The following is a 17271-nucleotide window of genomic DNA, read 5'->3' as shown; positions in this document are numbered from 1 at the left end:
CCCCAGGGCACACAAACCCCAGGCCATCCCACATTCCACTTTTATTTTCCTGGTTGCAAAATGCCTCCGGCTATTAGAGCAGGTGGGGTGTGTGTGTGTGTGTGTGTGTGTGTGTGTGTTTTTTTTTTTTGTCTTTAATATTAACTCATAAAATGTGCATTAGCAGAACCAAAGCCGTCATGATGGGCCCTCTTGTGTCTGCTAACTTTCTCCCGATTTTGTCAAGATGTTGTTGCGATGCTGCATTCGCTTTACAGTGAACTCGTTCCTCCACAGACAGGTACACAGAAACAGACACAACAACGTATCGTATAGCTGAGTGTGTGTGTGGGGGGTTGGGGGGGAAATTTCAAAGGGTCTGCGTTGCATTAAGCGTCTCCCTGCCTCATTTACAGAAAAATGACTGTCCCCTCCTCTACAAATGCTGCGTTTGTAAAATCACGTGTTTGCTCCTTTTTCTTTGCACCTGTGAGTGAAGACAAAGACTGCCGGCAATATCCGCAACAGATCAAGACAATATGCTCAGCTCTCGTTTTTTTTAACGGGATAAAATTGTAGTCAAACTGGATGACTAATCTCTTAAGCTCGGTGCAGTTTACTTGCAGAGCTTTGAATGGGCTCCTCTTACTAGCCTTGATCATTTCAGACTTAAATAAAGCTCTTTAGTATAGCGGTCTGATTGGTGTAATCTGCAAGCTGTCAATCCCATCTCTGAGCGCTCTCCCAGAGGAGCTGCCGGGCCCGTCGACCAGAGTGTGCTCAAATGTGGGCGAGCGTTGTTGTTCAGGTGTGAATGGGCGAGTAAGCATGACTTTGGGGGGGGGGGGGGGGGGGGGGGGGGGGGCTGTGAATGTACATGTGTTGTATGTGTACGCCGTCTATGACGACTTTGTAGAGCTATGTCGTGCCACAGATGGGTCGAAGATCGGCTGGACTCTCTGGAGCAACACCCAGTATCCATATGCTGAATTCTGAACCCAAGCTGCTCTCTGTCTGTCTGTCTCTCTCTACCCGTCTCCCCTCCCCCTTTTCTCACATCGCTCACATGGCTGGGATGCTCGATGGATGCCCCCAGTGGTCCTCATCATCTGTCCCTCGGTCCCCTGCTGGGAAGTGGACCAGTGTTTTGGGAGCCACTTTGGCACATAAGGAGCCCTGTTTGTTTGATTGGTCCGAAGCCTTCTGCTCTTAATCCAAAACAAAACGAACAAGCCGCGCGGTGGCTGCTGCTCCAGCCGCCAGGCCGCATGTGATAAACGCATCAGATGGGGGGGGCTTGATGGAAAAGAAAGCCGGTTTGCTGACCAGAAACGGCCGGAACAATCCTGCGCTCTCCTCGTCCGTCATTCTCACTAAAAAATGCATGAGTAAAACTCCTCCCCCTCCCCTGTCTCTGTCAATAGCTGGTATTGACGTTTGGTTAATGTTTGATAGGATGTGGAGGAAAAAAAAATGGTTTATATTTGGGAGGATCAGAGTCTAGCACCGGTGCCAGGTTTTAGGCCAAATTGCCTCCGTGCCAGCTTGTTGAATTCGTAACAGCAGTGTGCAGACGTGTGAGGATGATGTGTGAGCGCTCAGGATGCCCCTTCAATTGTCTCCGGCCCCGCTTCGCCACTGCCACGAGCGGTGACACCGGGACCGGGGGCCCCAGCTTGTTTTCATTGTGATGACAGTCAGTGCGGATCTGGGTTAACACTCTGTAACTCATGACATGCCAGACCTCGGTGCAGCAGCCGTAACTCACATGGGTGAGTAGTCCGGCATGCAAATAGCAAGCACCTGCTCGAACATGTACAGTAAAAATAAAAGTGCTGGAACAAGTAGCGGATTAATTGATCGACGGAGTGTTTTGTCAATAGGGTTTGAAGGGAAAATGCCAAACTGAATTGATTCTGTTTGACTGTTGGTTCAGACACGAAAAGCAATTTGAAGACGTCACATTGGGACCTTTGGGCTCTAGGAAGACGCGTGCTTTCTCACCGATTTTTAAAGACAAAATGGTTAATTGATGAAAAAAAGAACAGGCAGAATTATCAATAATGAAGATAATCATTAGTCATAGTCCTTGTAAACCCCCCCCCCCCCACCCCCCCCCCACCCCCCACCACACCACCACCAACCCCCTTCTTGTGCTTGGGAAAGCAGCGGAGGACGGGGAAATCGGAACAGCGAGAGTGAGTTCATCCCTCTGTAAGGATTTAGAGGACTCCCTTGTCTTTCACTTCATCAGAGACAATTGAGTCATTCAGCTCCCATTGTGGGGCTGGCCAGGCGAGGAGGGGCGCAGGGTAGGGGTAGAGAAGGGGAGGGGAGGGGGGGGGGGGGGGAGGCTGAAAGGGAGCGGGGAGAAGGAGAAGCCGTCTGCTGCACAACCCGGTGGAGCCGGAGCACAGTCACTGGGTGGCTCTTACAGGGCGGGGGTCTGTCGAGGGGGCCGTGTTCGTGTGTGTGTGTGTGTGTGTGTGTGTTTGGGGCAGGAAGAGAGACAGAGGGAGAGGAGAGAGTTATCCTGGAACTCCGGAGCAATTTGTCACATTGGAATGGCTCTTGAGTTACCCGGGGGGCCCCCTCATAGCGGGAGAGTTTTCAGGTCGCAGAGTGGAGAACAGGGAGGGGCTTGAAGCAACAGTGAGGGGTCAGGGGTCATGGCCTACTCAAGCCCAGGCGGTGCGTCGGTTAGCGGGGCAGGCGGGCGGGCGGAGGAAGAGGAAGGAGGCCAAGGAGAGGGGCGGCGGCGGCGGGGGTGGGGGGGAATCGGAAAGCCCGGTGCTTGCCAGGGCTCCGTTTTCCTTGGCATGCTTGTAAAACCTGCAGGAGAGATTAGTGTGTGAGAACATTTGCAATAGCGGGCCTGAAGTGGAGCCACTTGTAAGGGCATGCGCTGCGCCACCCTCCCTCTCTCTGTAGTCTTTCAGTGTCTCTCCACCACACTCGGGGGTGTCACCTTCACGCTCCTCACCCACCTACTCACAATGTCCTCTCGCTCGACCCCTTCCCCGCCTGCAGCTGTGTTTGAATATTTGCATGTGTGAGCATGTGTGCACACGCAATGGCAGGACTTTCCCATGACTGGATTCACAATCCCCCACCCCCACCAACACCACCACCACCACCACCAACACCACCACCACCACCACCACCACCACCTCCCTCCCCAGCACTGCCCCGTCTTCTTCTAGCCCCCCCTGGCACCATTGGACACTGTCTTGAATTACCTCATACATGACAGCAGCCCCGTCACTCTCTTCCTCCTCTTTTACTGCTACAACACCAACCCCCCCCCCCCCCCCCCCCCCCCCCCCCCCCCCGCTTCTCCTCCTGTCTCCCCCCCTCCATGGCAATTAATACCCAGTGTGGGGGGTCCATAAAAAACCCACAAGACCTCGACTCTGGAGTTTTTACAACCTTTCCTTTTTCCACTCTTAGGACATACAAACAAGCATAAACAAATCCAGTTTTTTTAGCAATAAAAAACCGTCTTGGGGTCGTAAATGCGTGGTAGTGGAGGAGAAAGACCAGGGAGCGAAGCGTTTCTGTTTTTTGTAACCGAGGACATGGAGTCAATAACTCCCTCCAGCGTCTACCACTGGCAGGCACCCCACAGTGAACTCTTCGCTAATTACCACTGATTTAGACACAGTCTCAGGAAGGGTCGTGACACACTAACTCTCTGACCATCTCTGACACACACAGACACACACAGACACACACACACACACGGCCTCAGACATGCGTACCAACTAGCCGTCGCCCTTACTGGATGGCAACACAAAGACATTTAATCTGCATCACAACAGACAAACTGCCACAAGAGAGTCACAGCGAGTTCTCTGTGCACTCGTCGATTGTTAAGCTTTTGGGCCAATACTGATAGTGAGATAATGATGAAGTGAAAATGCTCTTTTTTAGGTCGAACGACATGATCTCAATCACTCATGAAAAACTCTGAACATGTGGAAAGGAGAGTTTGGATTTCTTGATCACGTTGAAGGCTTTATGTCCACATGGCATCGTCGGCACAGATCCAAGTCCAAGTTCACCTGTCAGACTTTTTTTTTAAGGGGATGTCTGGTGTGTAATAGAGCAGCTCATATGAAGGCTCATTTGAAATGCCTTTGTGGTACCAATTGAAGTGACACCAATGTTACACCAAGGACATCCTAGGTAGCCACTGAGGGCAATATTTCAATGTAATGTAACTCAGTAGTTTCCCCTCTTCACGAGCTTTCAGGCTCTTTACCTTTTAGTACTGTACCCATTCCAAAGGCCTCAGAGCCAAAACAGCTGCTGTGACCCGCTTCCCTCAAACTAGGTGGCTGTGACATTGACGAGTCTGGACCACATTCTACAGCAAGGTCAACAGCAGGCGGTCAATGGCTGGCAAATCCACAGAGAATTTGCGCCATCCGTTAATTTACATATGACTCTGTGAAAAGTGGTTTCTGATGACGGGTAGATTTGTACTTTTGCTGTGTTTTTTTTGTTTTGTTTGGGATTGAATACATCAAGATACATGTGAGACCATTTTAGGTAGAACAGTGATCTCTGTCATCAAATTAAAAAAGGACTCCACCCAGTTTATAACACAGACAGATGTTTCTCATGACCCTGGTTTCTGCTTATCTGTCTATCTGTGTGTGTGTGTGTGTGTGTGTGTGTGTGTGTGTGTGTGTGAGAGAGAGAGAGACGTGTGTGTGTGTGAGAGACTTCTAATAGAGGCCAAGTCAATCATTTATGGGAGCAGTCAGGAGGTTTAGCCCCAGAGGAGCGTGGTGAGACGCCATGCTTTAACCTCTTTATGGGTTCCAATAAAAGTCTGACAACAGTCACATTTATGACATTAGGTCATCTTAGAGCCATGAGCCGTGTACAGTACCTTTAACCTCTACCCTCCCCCCCTCCCCCCCCCACACTTCCAAATGAGTGACTTTATGTAATCCAAAATCATCCGTCAGCTACTTTTTTTAAAAAACGAAACATTTCCTGCTCACTGTGAAGCAGCCTGGCGACCCAAAGGAAGAGTTCTGCGCAGTACGTTTCTGAAAAAGTGTGTGATAATTTGGTGAACACAGCCACCGTGTGCACTCCTGCTGGACGCTCGGACACATTGCATCCTCACCCCATCCACCATCCGCCTTAAGATCTTTATTTGCTTTTCCATGTTTTTGAGTTTTCACACCCACACACCTGTCAAGAAATGTCGTCGTCCCGTCTTTGTCTTATTTTTAATTTGTTCTTTTTGGTTTTTTTGCTTTCTGCATTGTTAACATGTTTTTCTTTCTTTCTTTCCATTCTGTTTCCTTTCTACCATTCAGTACCTACAGATGAAATGGCCCCTGCTAGATGTTCAACAAGGAGGTCTTCAAAGTAGACAAGCACTTAAAGATGCCAGGTCCCCGTCACCGGCACACATCGTTGTAAGTAATACTCCGCCCGGTACTTTTCTTCTTTCACCAGCTCTTCTTCCCTTATTCATGACAGAAAGACAAACGAGCCCTGCTTTTCCTCTCTCGTCCATCCTGAAAACGTCTTCAGCACTAAAGCCCTCCCATTCTTCCCATTAATAAGATGTTTTGGTTGGGGAAAAAAAAAAAAATGCACATTTGTTTGCATTTACCCTTAAATCAGTCACTAACACCACCCAGTCAGTTTCATGTAATCTTGTTATTTTACACGTGCACATTTTGACAACGACAGTTCCGTGGATCCCAGGAAGTAGAGCTTTTGTCTGTCAGTGAGTGAATCAGGAGGCGAATGCCACTGTGGCAGGTTGCAGCAGTTGTTCTTTGGACAGTAATCCCAGAGAAAATGATAAACCAGCCCAGCCTTGCTACTGAGCTGGAAGATTATGGAACACGGGCCTTTTATGTTGACAACTTTTTCACGAGAAAGAGCTAACGCTGGGCTGCTAACGTCTCGTCTTTTTGAGGGAAGTGTGGGCGTTTCTTCAACATTGATTACCCTATCCATGGAGTTGGAGGAGTAGTCTGGCAGGAGAGTTGGCTGGACAGCCATAGGGGCATACGCAGCACATACCCACAACAGAGCATCCACCCCGAGGCATGTCGATATCTAAAGAGGCAAGCAGCTCCGGAGTGAACAAATGAACGTGAACTTAGCAGTTAACTAAAGGCATAAAGTTTCCAGGAGGTCAGCGGAAAGGTCGAACATAGGGAGGTGTACGCATGTGGTCACGGGGTTAGTGAGCCAGGAAAATCAATTTGAGTGTGGGGATCGAGCAGAATTAGTGAGGTGATCATGAATGCCCGGGGGCCATTATTGGACACAGTTGTTACTTTTTGTTTTTAAGAGTCGGGCATCTTACATCATCTACATGTTGTTATGGAAATGAGAATTTGAAAAGCGCTTTAACGATTTTAGCCGGAGATGCCTTCCGAGTTTGTGCGCTCATGAATACAATCCCTCCTGTGGTAGCCGTTCAGCGCCGGGGCTAATAATACACGGCTGACCCTTTTTTGTTTATGCACTCTGTGCAACAACAGAGCTAGCAGTCGCCATGGAGCTCACACAGAGGGAAGCGATGATTTTTTTTTTTCTTTTCTTTTTTATCACACAAATTACACTCTCAGAACAGAGTGTCCCTCTGAGTCACGTTTGACGTTTGATCAGTTCAGTTACTTTTATGGTCTGTAATAAATACCATCTCTAACAGATACTCAAAAGTTGGCAAGCCAAGGCCTCCTTGGTATTTTGCCCATTTAAGTTAAGCACGTCTTAAAATAGCAGGAGTCGACAAAGCTGTTTATTTGAAACAGAAACCTTGTCAAAAGTTGCATTTGAGACAAAGCGCTAGCGATGACAGCGTTATTCTGAACAAAACAAGCCCGGCTAAGAACCCTGCTTATCTTTTCCCTGCGATGCTCGTGTTATTTTTATACCAAAGAGTTCAGGGGCCTCTTCTTACTCTGTTATTTTAGGAGACGCGGAGAAAAGAGTCCCAACTCCTATGAAGTCCTTAAACTGGTCGTAGGCAGCAAAAGCTGCAGGTAAATACTTGAGGTTTTATCCTGCTATGAGTCATACGGTCTGTAAATACTTACCACCTCACATCCATCTAAACTCCTGCTTTACGGTTCCCTTTTAAAGGAAGTTTGAGAGCAACAGTAAAGTGTAATGGTTGCAGTAAAAAAAAATTCTCAGAACGCACAAATGACGTCATTTTATGGACATTTCTGTTGTAATGTATATATTTAAATTTGATTGCTCTATTCTGAGTCGGGGCGCTTAAACGATCTATAATTCCTACAAAACATGTTGGGGGTTTTATTTTTGGCAAAAAATAAATTCAAAGCATCTATTTTTCACAATGTACACAGAAAGTTGTAGCCTAATACAAACAGTCAGGCATGCAGCACTAACAGGCTTGGAACAAAGAGGCAACACCAAAACACAAACGTGGCTGTGGGGCAAAAAACAAACTTGAAACAACAAAGATGGACGACCAGCCAGATGGAAACAATAAGCTTTGCACATTGCTGAAGTCCAGATCCATTCACAACCACACACTGTAGTGACCGTACCTATTGAATTATAAGAAAAAGATTATGCGATAATGGATGATAAGTGATAGATTAGCATGAGGTAATAACAAACATGTTGGGGGAAAAGTAACTGACATTTACATTACATTCATTCATTGTAATTCTATTCAGCACAGATAGCACTTGGGCCAAGGACTAAAGGGTTGGATTTAGTCATGATTGGTATCTCAGGTTTCTATCATCGGTAGGCAATTTTAGCCAAAACAACAAATTAAGTAAAGAGACTCGTCCAAACTCTAAAGGTGTCTTTGCAGGTAAAACCCCCCCAAAAAATCAGTTGGATTTGATGATAAATAACTCAGTTAATGAAATTTTAATGAACCTTCTGGTTGTTTTCTTTCTTCAAGCTTTAGTTCTAAGCAGAAGACAAAAGCCGAATGGAGCAGAGGGAGCCCTATTACGCTGACATCGTGATTAGTACTGACACTGATCAATATGAGAGAATACATTGTAATATTTGTGGTCGTATTGCCCGGCCCTGGTGTGATCTGTTTGATAAGAGTACACACAGGGCTGGTGAGATCAGAGGAATTGCAGCACCGCTGCATAGGCACGCATCTCGCTGTTAGCACCGAGTGATCAAATTGAATGTGAAATGCAGCTTGTATAGTTGCCGCTCCTGCCATCCTGCTCCGGCATCCACCTCTGACTGAGAAGGAAGTGTGATTGAATGTTTCCCTGGTTTGCATCATACTGGCTGTTGTACATACAGAGAAGACAGATTACTGTGGACAGCATCGTGAATGCCAATGATAACCTCACACGGACTCCCGCCGGTGTCACTCAATCAGTCAAGTCTTTCTTTTTTTGTTTTTTTGTACCAGAAGTTGTAGGTACGTGATCCCCTTATCAATAAATCCGTCCATAAACGGTAGTTTCTTTTTGTTTACAAATGCAAAGAAACACTCGGGCGCCTTGATCTCTCTCCCCGTCTGCAGCGCTAGCAAGGCTGCATTGGTCGCGATAAGAAGCCGTGGATTGGCCTGCTAGATAACAGCAATCTGAAGCCTAAGTGACCCTGAGACGGTTGAAACAACAATAGAACGACAGCGAGAGATAGAGGGGAAAGACATAGATGGCCGCAGATAAGGCCTCTTAGGAAGTAGTCGGTGTTGGAGGAGAGATGGACAGGGGGACGGATATGCAGACAGACGGTCTCATTTCTGGCTGGAAGGCTCGGTCGAGGTCGAAATGCTGGAGGATCAGCCGAGAAAAGGGGGAAGTGACCTCACGCAGTCTGGTCTTTCTGAGGGCCGCGCTTGTATGCCCCTGTTTACCATGCCCTCAAAGGGGGCCAGGCAGCACCCTTTGAAGTGCCTGACCACCCCGCAGGCAGCCTCAAAACCTGCCGCCGCTGAACTTTTATGCCATTGGCTGAAAGTTATTCAATATTTATCCACCGATTGATGTGTATTTTTTTTTGAGGCAGAGAGTCCAAGAAGCACAGCTCCTGAGGGAACGATCGCAAACAGCCCCGGCTTTGCCAACTTTTATTGTGATGTTTTAATTTGCCATTGTGGACTTGAAGAGACTTTGTGGCTACCTAGCAAGAATTAGCTTAAAGCGGGAGGCCAAATTTAGGAAGTCGTGCGAGTGTGTGTACGTTGTTTTCTTTTCCACTTTCACACTTCTATTATTTAGACAGTGATTACTGCCCCGGTAACACAACACAACATACCAGAACAGAGTGTTTTGTAAATCCAGTACTTAACATGTGCGTCTGTTGATAGCATCAACAATAGTGCAGGAGTCCAGGCTCATGTTGGTAATATCATCATAACGTCATTTGACTGAAAGGTATTAAACCATCTCATCTCACAGTCATTTGATCAAACGTTGGAATAGATGAGGATCAGAAGCTATCGAATGAGATGTATAAGAGTATTTAAAAAAAAAAAGTAAGTCATTCTTATTAACGTTTCTAAAGTTTCCCATTCTGGGAATTGGGGCAGAAACATGCAAATGTTAAGAGCATACACACACACACACACACACACACACACACACACACACGCGCACACAAACTACTTTCCTGACATTCACGTGCATACGCACGCTCACACAGCCTTAGAGTCTACAGCCTTGTCCTGGTTGAACAATGTCTCCATTGTTTTGTGGGCTTTCACTGGCAGCAGGGGACGGCTGGAGTGTTAACCATTTCCCAACTGCGCCTCACTGTGCGTTATTGTGTGTGCGTGTGTGTGTCAGAGGTAGTGAAGCATGGGCACCGGGATGAAGAGAGGGAGGGCACTTTGCTCCAAGTGTATGGTAATTAGTGTGGAGGAAGTGATGGAATCTGGCCATTTTTATGGCCTGCAAGACCTCCCACCTTAGCCTTTACAACTACCGAACATACTTATTTTATCCCCATTCAGTCTTGTTTCCCTGAAGAATGTGTACCGGAGAGAGGCTTTTGTGAAAAGAGCTGACGTGTTTTTGATATTGTAAAAAAAAACAAAAAAACTGAATCGCGTCTTAGCCAAGCAGTCAGAAAAGAAACGCCACAATGACTCTGTGGATCCCAACAATGGGCCAAAGGACTGGATGGGCAACGCGGCCGCTACTCTAGGTTCGTGTTAGAAAAGACAGACCCGGGATCACATTCACCTTCCTTGACCGCGTCTCTGTCCATTTTAGAGTAATGGGGATAAAGGGGGCTTCCTGTGGTCTGAATGGGCCATGCACCTGGGCCAGCCAGACAATTGCCCAGAACTCTGGGATGCCTGGCCTCCTCAGCTGTTAATGAGCGACCCCATGGCCAGCAGGCACCACCCACACACTGTCCATAGGCTTTACCTAGAAGGCTCTCTCTATCCCTGGCTTATGCCGACCTTAAAGTGCTCTGCTTTTTCCAAATAACCTCTCCCCCGCTTTTGTCTTCTTTCTGTGCATGCATCCATCCACCCTTAACCTTTGCTGCAAGAGAAAGCCCACATCTCACACATGTATTTATTCATTGTTGTGGTCACTTTTGTGGCTTATAGGATTGATATTTCTCAATCGAACACCATATCCTTATTGATTTGGAAATGTTAATTCACAAATAGCGTCGCGGTCGAAGATTTTACCCGAATCGCCCGGTTCTTTTGGGCCCGCGACCTTCCTGACAGAGACCATTGTGCCTGTCAGCTGTAGCTCACTGTCTTCTCCAGACAAGACGTTTGCTCAAGGGGTCACGCTCACATCATCGGCCTGGGCCAAAATCTGAGGCCACCGAGACGTGGCGTCAGGCCTGGGAACTGTGACAATGAAGATGAGAGCACCTCAGTCATTGTGTCCGTCCGGCAGCCTGGATGGCCGCTCGTTCCCGCAGACAATCTCCTCAGTGTTGGCTTAGTCAGCAACAGAAGCGCACAACGACTCCAGAGTCTTCTCGCTTTACGTTATGGACTTAACAGAACACACTAAACATTTGAAAGTAAAGGTACCTGATAAAATAAATAACGATGCTAACGTTTTTTAAAAAAAAAATGTATTTACATATTAAATCGTAACAGAGCCTCTCCATTACAACATTTTACTGTAGGAAATGTGAACAGCAGTTTTTTGTATTGACTCTGTGCTCGTTTTTGTCTGTGTAAATAGCTCTAGGGCATTGTCGTCTCTTTTCCCTGCTGTGTTATTTGACCGTTGAATAACCTCTGTGAACTTAAACTACCCCAGGGAATGTGTGACTCTGTGTTGGACATGCACATTTAAAGAGATAATACGTATTTGTATCTGTGTGTGTTTGTGTGTGTGTGTGTGTGTGTGTGTGTGCGTGCGTGTGTGTTTCACCAATAACCACAGTGTTCACTGCATAGCTGTAATGAAAAAGTTATCTAGCTGGCCCCGGGGTCAAGCACAAGTACAAATAGAACCCAGTGATCTTGCTGCAGAGAAAGCGACTTGCGCAGTAGCTCTTAGGTCCTGGAGCCCTTCAGTAGACTAAATGCCCTGTTGCGTTTCTCCGCATGTTCTGAGACTTCCACTAGCATGTCCTTTCTTCCTTAGGAAATCAATAGCCTCCCTTCCCTTATTTTCTTCCTCTTTCTTCCTTCCCTGTCCTCTATCATCTCCTGACATTTCTAAGAAAGATGTGAGATCTGAATTTCTGCTCTTCAGAGCAGCAGGTACAACTATGCCAGGTTAACCTCTGAACCCCTCCCACTCCAAAGAAACGTGTATTTAAACAGCTAGCGAGACTAGGGCAGTTCACAACTTCAATTTTAGTGCACACAGTGATGTGACGGAAATAGCAGACATGGCTGCTCTGGGGACCCGTAGTCAGCACGCTTTCTTACTTCTATTTACTTTATAATTGTATCTTTAACAGCTCTAACAACAAGAAACGCATGACTCCGACATTCAGGTGATATTATTTACTCCTCCGTGTCGAAATCATGATAGTTAAGAGCTTGAAAAAATTAAAAACTGTGCCAAAACTTTGAGGTGACAGTGGATCCCCAGACCAGCTGACTGCTCCTGAACATCTCTGACGGCGTGGCTGCGGAGGAGATGCAATGTTCTAGCAAAGTGAAAGAAATGTTTTAACAACCAGCCAGCCAGTACCTACAGCCATGTAACCAGTGCAGAGCCAGTGTTCTCCCATTCTATCTGTGTAAGATTAATAATAATGTGGCCGAACATGCACCCAGGAGAAAGCTGAGCCAGCAGAGACGAGGTAGTAGTTTAAATAACTAAAAAGCCTGGGGATGCATTATTTCCAGGGAGAACACGTTTCTTTTGCATAAAACCTGGCCGGCTAGGATTGTGTGCAGATGTGTGTGTGTGTGTGTGTGTGCTTGTATGTGTGTGTGTGTGTGAGAGAGAGAGAGGGAGAGAGGGGGATTGAGAGATGGAGAGCTGATATAATTGTGTGACTTGGGAACATCCATCTTTGCCTTTCAGGGGCCCTTCTGCTGGGAATTCCCCGGACAGTCAGATCTGAGCCTTCACCAATTTCATTTGGTGAGAGACCTTTGAATTCCAAAAATATCTTGTTGGATTTTTTTGGCTGATTCCACACTCAAATTAACAACTGATAATTGATGATTTTTAAACAAAAATAACCTCAATTCTGGTGATGATGATGATGATGATGATGATGATGATGATGATGATGATAATCCTGCTGTGTTGTGCTTTGTGCTATAATTCAGTGCTGCTGCTTTGTTGCTGGTGTGCTTTATAATGTCTGAAATGTCAACCAGGTGATGGGATGTTTGGTGGGGGAGGGACATTTAGGAAGGTACATGCCGCATACATTTAAAGTGCTGACTTAAAATGTTAAACACTTAACGAGAGCCTCACTGTGTAGTCGAGGTGTTTTCTTGTTCGTCTTTGTTTGGCTCTTTACACATTTCTGTGTGTTAAAGATTCTATTTGCCTCCTTTATTTGTCTTATGACTAACCGGCCTCAGTCTCCGGATCGTTTTGGTTTAATGACAGCATCCGTTTTAGCTCTGGGAGTCATTGTGGGTTTATTTGGTTTGAATTAGCCTTAAAATCCACCAGCAAGAGAAGGCAGTCTTTGTACTTCATTGAGAAGCTGTTGTGCTGTCTTTATTAACAGCATCTGGGCCTGAATGTATGACAGAGAAGACATGCCATGTGAGGACAAAGTGTTTGCATCTACTGGTTGACGGTTTGGATAAAAGATGACCTCACCTTAAAGAAGAGTAACGCTGCATGTTCTCTAGTTCAAGATAGTCCAGATACCTGTCCTTGTCCTGCAACCTTTAAAAAAAAAATCACTTGAGTACAAGCTGTAATTTAAAGAAAGTAGATCTTAAAGGTAAAGTTAGTTTTGAGTTCTCTGCGAGCTGACACGCGGAGGACTTCAGCAAGCCTCGTTTTGGTTTGTTCAGCTCAGCTGTGTGACGCTGGATAGATGCTGGCATTATGATACCCAAAGGGCAATTTATTAATCTCCTCTGAGGCGGCCATGGCTCCGTGGATTGCCTGCTTGAATTGTTTGACTAATCAAAATTGCTTGTTGATTTTGCACACTCTGCAGGGCATTTGTTGCCAGTGAATAGCATGAGTCAAAAAAAAAGAAAAGAGAGAAAAACAGGTAAATCATGCTTTATCGTGCAAACAGCTATTAATACGATTGTGTCGTCTACGAGGATTTAACAGAAAAATAAGTAACAACAACAACAATCTCCTTGTCAACCTGCTGCCTGACTCCTCTCCTTCTCTTTCACAAGCGCCTTTGCTAGAACTTGTTTGACAAGGTCTGGCAGGATCACTGTTGGGTGTGCCTGTCTTTCTGCATGTGTGTCTGACAAACACACCTTTGTCTACACTAGCGTGTGTGTAGTATCGTTGCTTCTAAGGTGTGACTTGAGTTTTAGATGACAGGTAGTCACAGCTAGGTCAGGTTATGACATTCATGTGTTTGCATACAACAACGTGAACTTATCTAACCCAACTTGCAGGCCGGATATTGGGCAAGAAGATTAAAAAAAAAGAACACGACGTAACTCGGAGGGCTTTTAGAGAGTCGGGGTAATCGTGATTTGGCCATAGTTCATTTGCACAAAGAACTAGGATCAAGGTTCAGAAGTGTTATTGATAAATAATCTAATTTATGACGAACCACTCCTAACAGACCGACGGGGCGAGTGCACTCGTCTTTGACAAATGTCCCCAGATTGCACGATCTCCGGCTCCGTTCTGCGGCCCCGGGCCTGGTGAGCGACAACAGACTCGGCAGCTCCCCGCGCTACTGTATTAACACTGGAGGCCGTTTCACAGGGGAACTTGTTTTGACAGAACTCCAGGTGTCTCATTGTTGGGGGCTGGCATGGTTCAACAGATTTACCAATTAGCACTGGGCTGAGGGCGCAGGAAGGGTGGGAGCGGAGGAGAGAGGGGAGGGAAGAAGTGAAACGGGGAGGAGGAGGAGGGAGAATGGATGAGGCGGATTTGGCCGCGGTGATGGAATGAGGTTTTGAGTGAGAGGTGCTGCTAGGGGAAGGTGTGGAGGGAGGGAGGGGGGGGGAGTTGTGGCCATACGGAGGCAGGCTGGTGTAAGGCGATTCGTGACCTCGTTTTTTTCTCCCAGCAGCAGCAGCAGCAGCAGCGTGGACGGGGCTGAGGTTTGTAGCCGAGCCACAAAGCGGAGTGGGAACTTTGTAGAACAAGAAGAAGAAGAATGGGGCAGGAGGGCAGCTGAGGGAAAAAGGGGGAGACTCGCTGTTAATACGTGAAAAGTTTTGTCTCAACATACACCTTATCTTAGCTGAAATCTTTTCTCAGTTTAGGTACGTACTCAATGAAATATATTTTTGAGTAATTTGTGATAGATAAACTCCTGACACTTGATCATGTTGTACACGTTGCCAACACACATCTGTCTGCAGGAGCGTTGGTTTGTTTTTGCTGCGAGTCCCCCTTGGCTTGCTGTTCTCACTCTTGTGCGAGGCAGAATTGTGTGGGATTAAACACAATGTTATTACTCCCACTAACCCTCTTTGTTATTCCTCAGAAATGTCTGCCCCTTTTTCCAGGAAGTTTGGAAGTGAACTTTTTGAAAACTGGGTGATGTGATTTAGTGAATATCCCAGAGGTGGCCTGCAGAATTTAGAGTAGTTTTTGGCTTTTGAATGATATGACACTGATACACGTGCATTGTATATGCATGCATGTGCGCCCTTTGTTTAGTGAGGGTGTGTTTGCAGTATTGACAGCCTTTCTGAAGTTGAGAAAAGTTTCACTTTCGAGAGGAGCACGCTTTTTTTTGTGTGTGTGTGTGTGTGTGTGTGTGTGTGTGTGTGTGTGTGTGTGTGTGTGTGTGTGTGTGTGTGTGTGTGTGTGTGTGTGTGTGTGTGTGTGTGTGTGTGTGTGTGTGTATTCGATCCGACCAATCGCAACAAAGTAAAGTCAGGCCTTCTCTGTACGTAGGTAGCTGTCAGTTCGCTACAACAACCAGACTAAAACTGTGATAACAAAGGAGAAGTTGGGTTCGTCTGATATCTTAGCCTGCAGGCAATGCATGGGGTTGTCTCGTCTGAGTCACCGTTCGATATCGGGGACATAAGTCGTGCTCGTGGCAGCCGGTCTTTAGGGAAACTATTGACCTGGATTCACAATACACAAGTCGCCGAAGTTTAATGCTCGACTTTTGGCTTTAAAGTTTCTAATAAAGTCAAAGTTAAGTATTAGTGGTCTCTAGGAAAACGTTCTACGTACCATAACAGGGCCTTTAAGAATATCCAGCATCGATGTGAGTTAGAAAGCTTCACTCTGTATAAACGGTCCAAACACTGAGGAGGACCGGGAATGCTTTTTTAAACATAAATTCATGAATATTTCTACTCTCTACCAGTGCTGATGCCCGTATATTGTGGGCTACCCGGGCAGTGCCAAGATAAATTAAGACTTTAGTATTTAATATTTCAAGCATTACCTCAAAGCAATCCGAAAAAAAAAAAAAACAATTGATAATCGAACTACAAAAGGTGTTTCAAGAATGCACCAAAGAAGTTATTGCTGCGGCCTCAATTCCAATCAGATCTCTACGCCGCCTCACGAGTCCTTCTGGTTTTTGTAATGACATAGCGTTGAGCGATCCCACAATTGCCATGGCGACTCTCTGTTGTGTACATATGTACAATCAGCTGGTGATTGAGAGTGATGGAGACAGCCTTTTGGACAGGGAGACAAGATGGGGACTGGAGTGGGGAAAGATGGGGGGGGGGGGGGGGAGAGGGGGAGAATATGAAGCCCCGCCAAATTCCCCAAAGAACAAATCGCAGTTATGGATGAATACACTGTCACAGTCAAATTTGACGATGTGTGTGTGTGTGTGTGTGTGCTGAAGACGGAGGAATGCTGAGTGATTCCAGAGAGCACTTAAGCCGCCTTGAATTCAGTTTTGTGTTCCCACCCGCGTTATAAGGGAGAGGGGCTTTTCTTTGGAGTTTTGCGAGGGTAAACATTGGGTATCTGCTTTCTGAGTCATTTAGCATGGTCCTCCGTCACCTTCCTCATATATTCCAAACAATGTTTTCCGGTTTGTCGGGCCAGCCCGAACGAGACTATCCCCCCCCCCCCAATTTATTTGATTTTGTTCCTCTTGGCAGTTCCACTGAAGACCTATCTGAACTTTTCGTGGATTTGTCGGGCTCCGGTTTTGATGTGCGTGTTGTTATTTTCTTCTTCTCCGTCTTCCAAGTGTGTGTGTAGTCGACGGTGCCTGAGTGCCAGGTCCTGCTTTTGTCTCGGCCCAGGGAAGGAATTTGATGAGAGACTTATTTTCCTACCCAGTCAGTTCCTTTGAGCATTCTCCCCCCCCCCCCCCCGGCTCTTGTTGTTTTTCTTTTTTTTCCGAATATTCCTGGAAGTTTGGGACACTTCTTAGTAGCACGTGACGTTCACTGCTCTTGCATACCTGTGCAGGTGCGCACATGCTTTCGTATTTACTTATCCAGCCTTTCCAAAAAAAAAATGTACTCTAATTGAATGGCCTGTTAAAACGTCACTGGAATCAGTCATGTAATAGCAGGAGGGAAGTGTCACGGGGGTGAAAAGGAGACCTGGATTCCACGAGATTAAGGAGGATCATCACACTCAGCGTTTTGGATGAAGGGAGAGACGGCTCACTCCTGACAGTATATGTTTTGTTTTTTTCACGGGAGAGAAGTCTAAACTAACGTGTCAGACCGCTTTTTCCTCATCAGCGAGATGTGCTATAGCATTGGCCAGACGTCGTCTGTGA

At 46.4% G+C, this 17271-nt stretch overlaps 1 protein-coding gene across 16 annotated transcripts in view; it reads left to right on the top strand.

The window, feature by feature from the left end:
* Window positions 1-17271, top strand: part of tcf7l2 (transcription factor 7 like 2) — an 86569-nt gene that overhangs the window by 24781 nt on the left and 44517 nt on the right. For 10 of the 16 annotated variants that reach the window (XM_079182555.1, XM_079182552.1, XM_079182554.1 and 7 more), the window contains exons 4-5: window positions 5319-5420; window positions 12456-12515. In XM_079182555.1, the coding sequence (XP_079038681.1) occupies window positions 5319-5420; window positions 12456-12515 (162 nt within the window). The remainder of the gene's footprint in view (window positions 1-5318; window positions 5421-12455; window positions 12516-17271) is intronic. The other 6 variants (XM_079182546.1, XM_079182545.1, XM_079182550.1 and 3 more) reach the window with 1 other exon arrangement.

Source organism: Pholis gunnellus (genome assembly GCF_910591455.1).
Source record: "Pholis gunnellus genome assembly, chromosome: 21".
Classification (NCBI taxonomy): domain Eukaryota; kingdom Metazoa; phylum Chordata; class Actinopteri; order Perciformes; family Pholidae; genus Pholis; species Pholis gunnellus.
The sequence above is the reverse complement of the archived record's forward strand: the minus strand, read 5'-3'. Positions and strand labels throughout refer to the sequence as shown.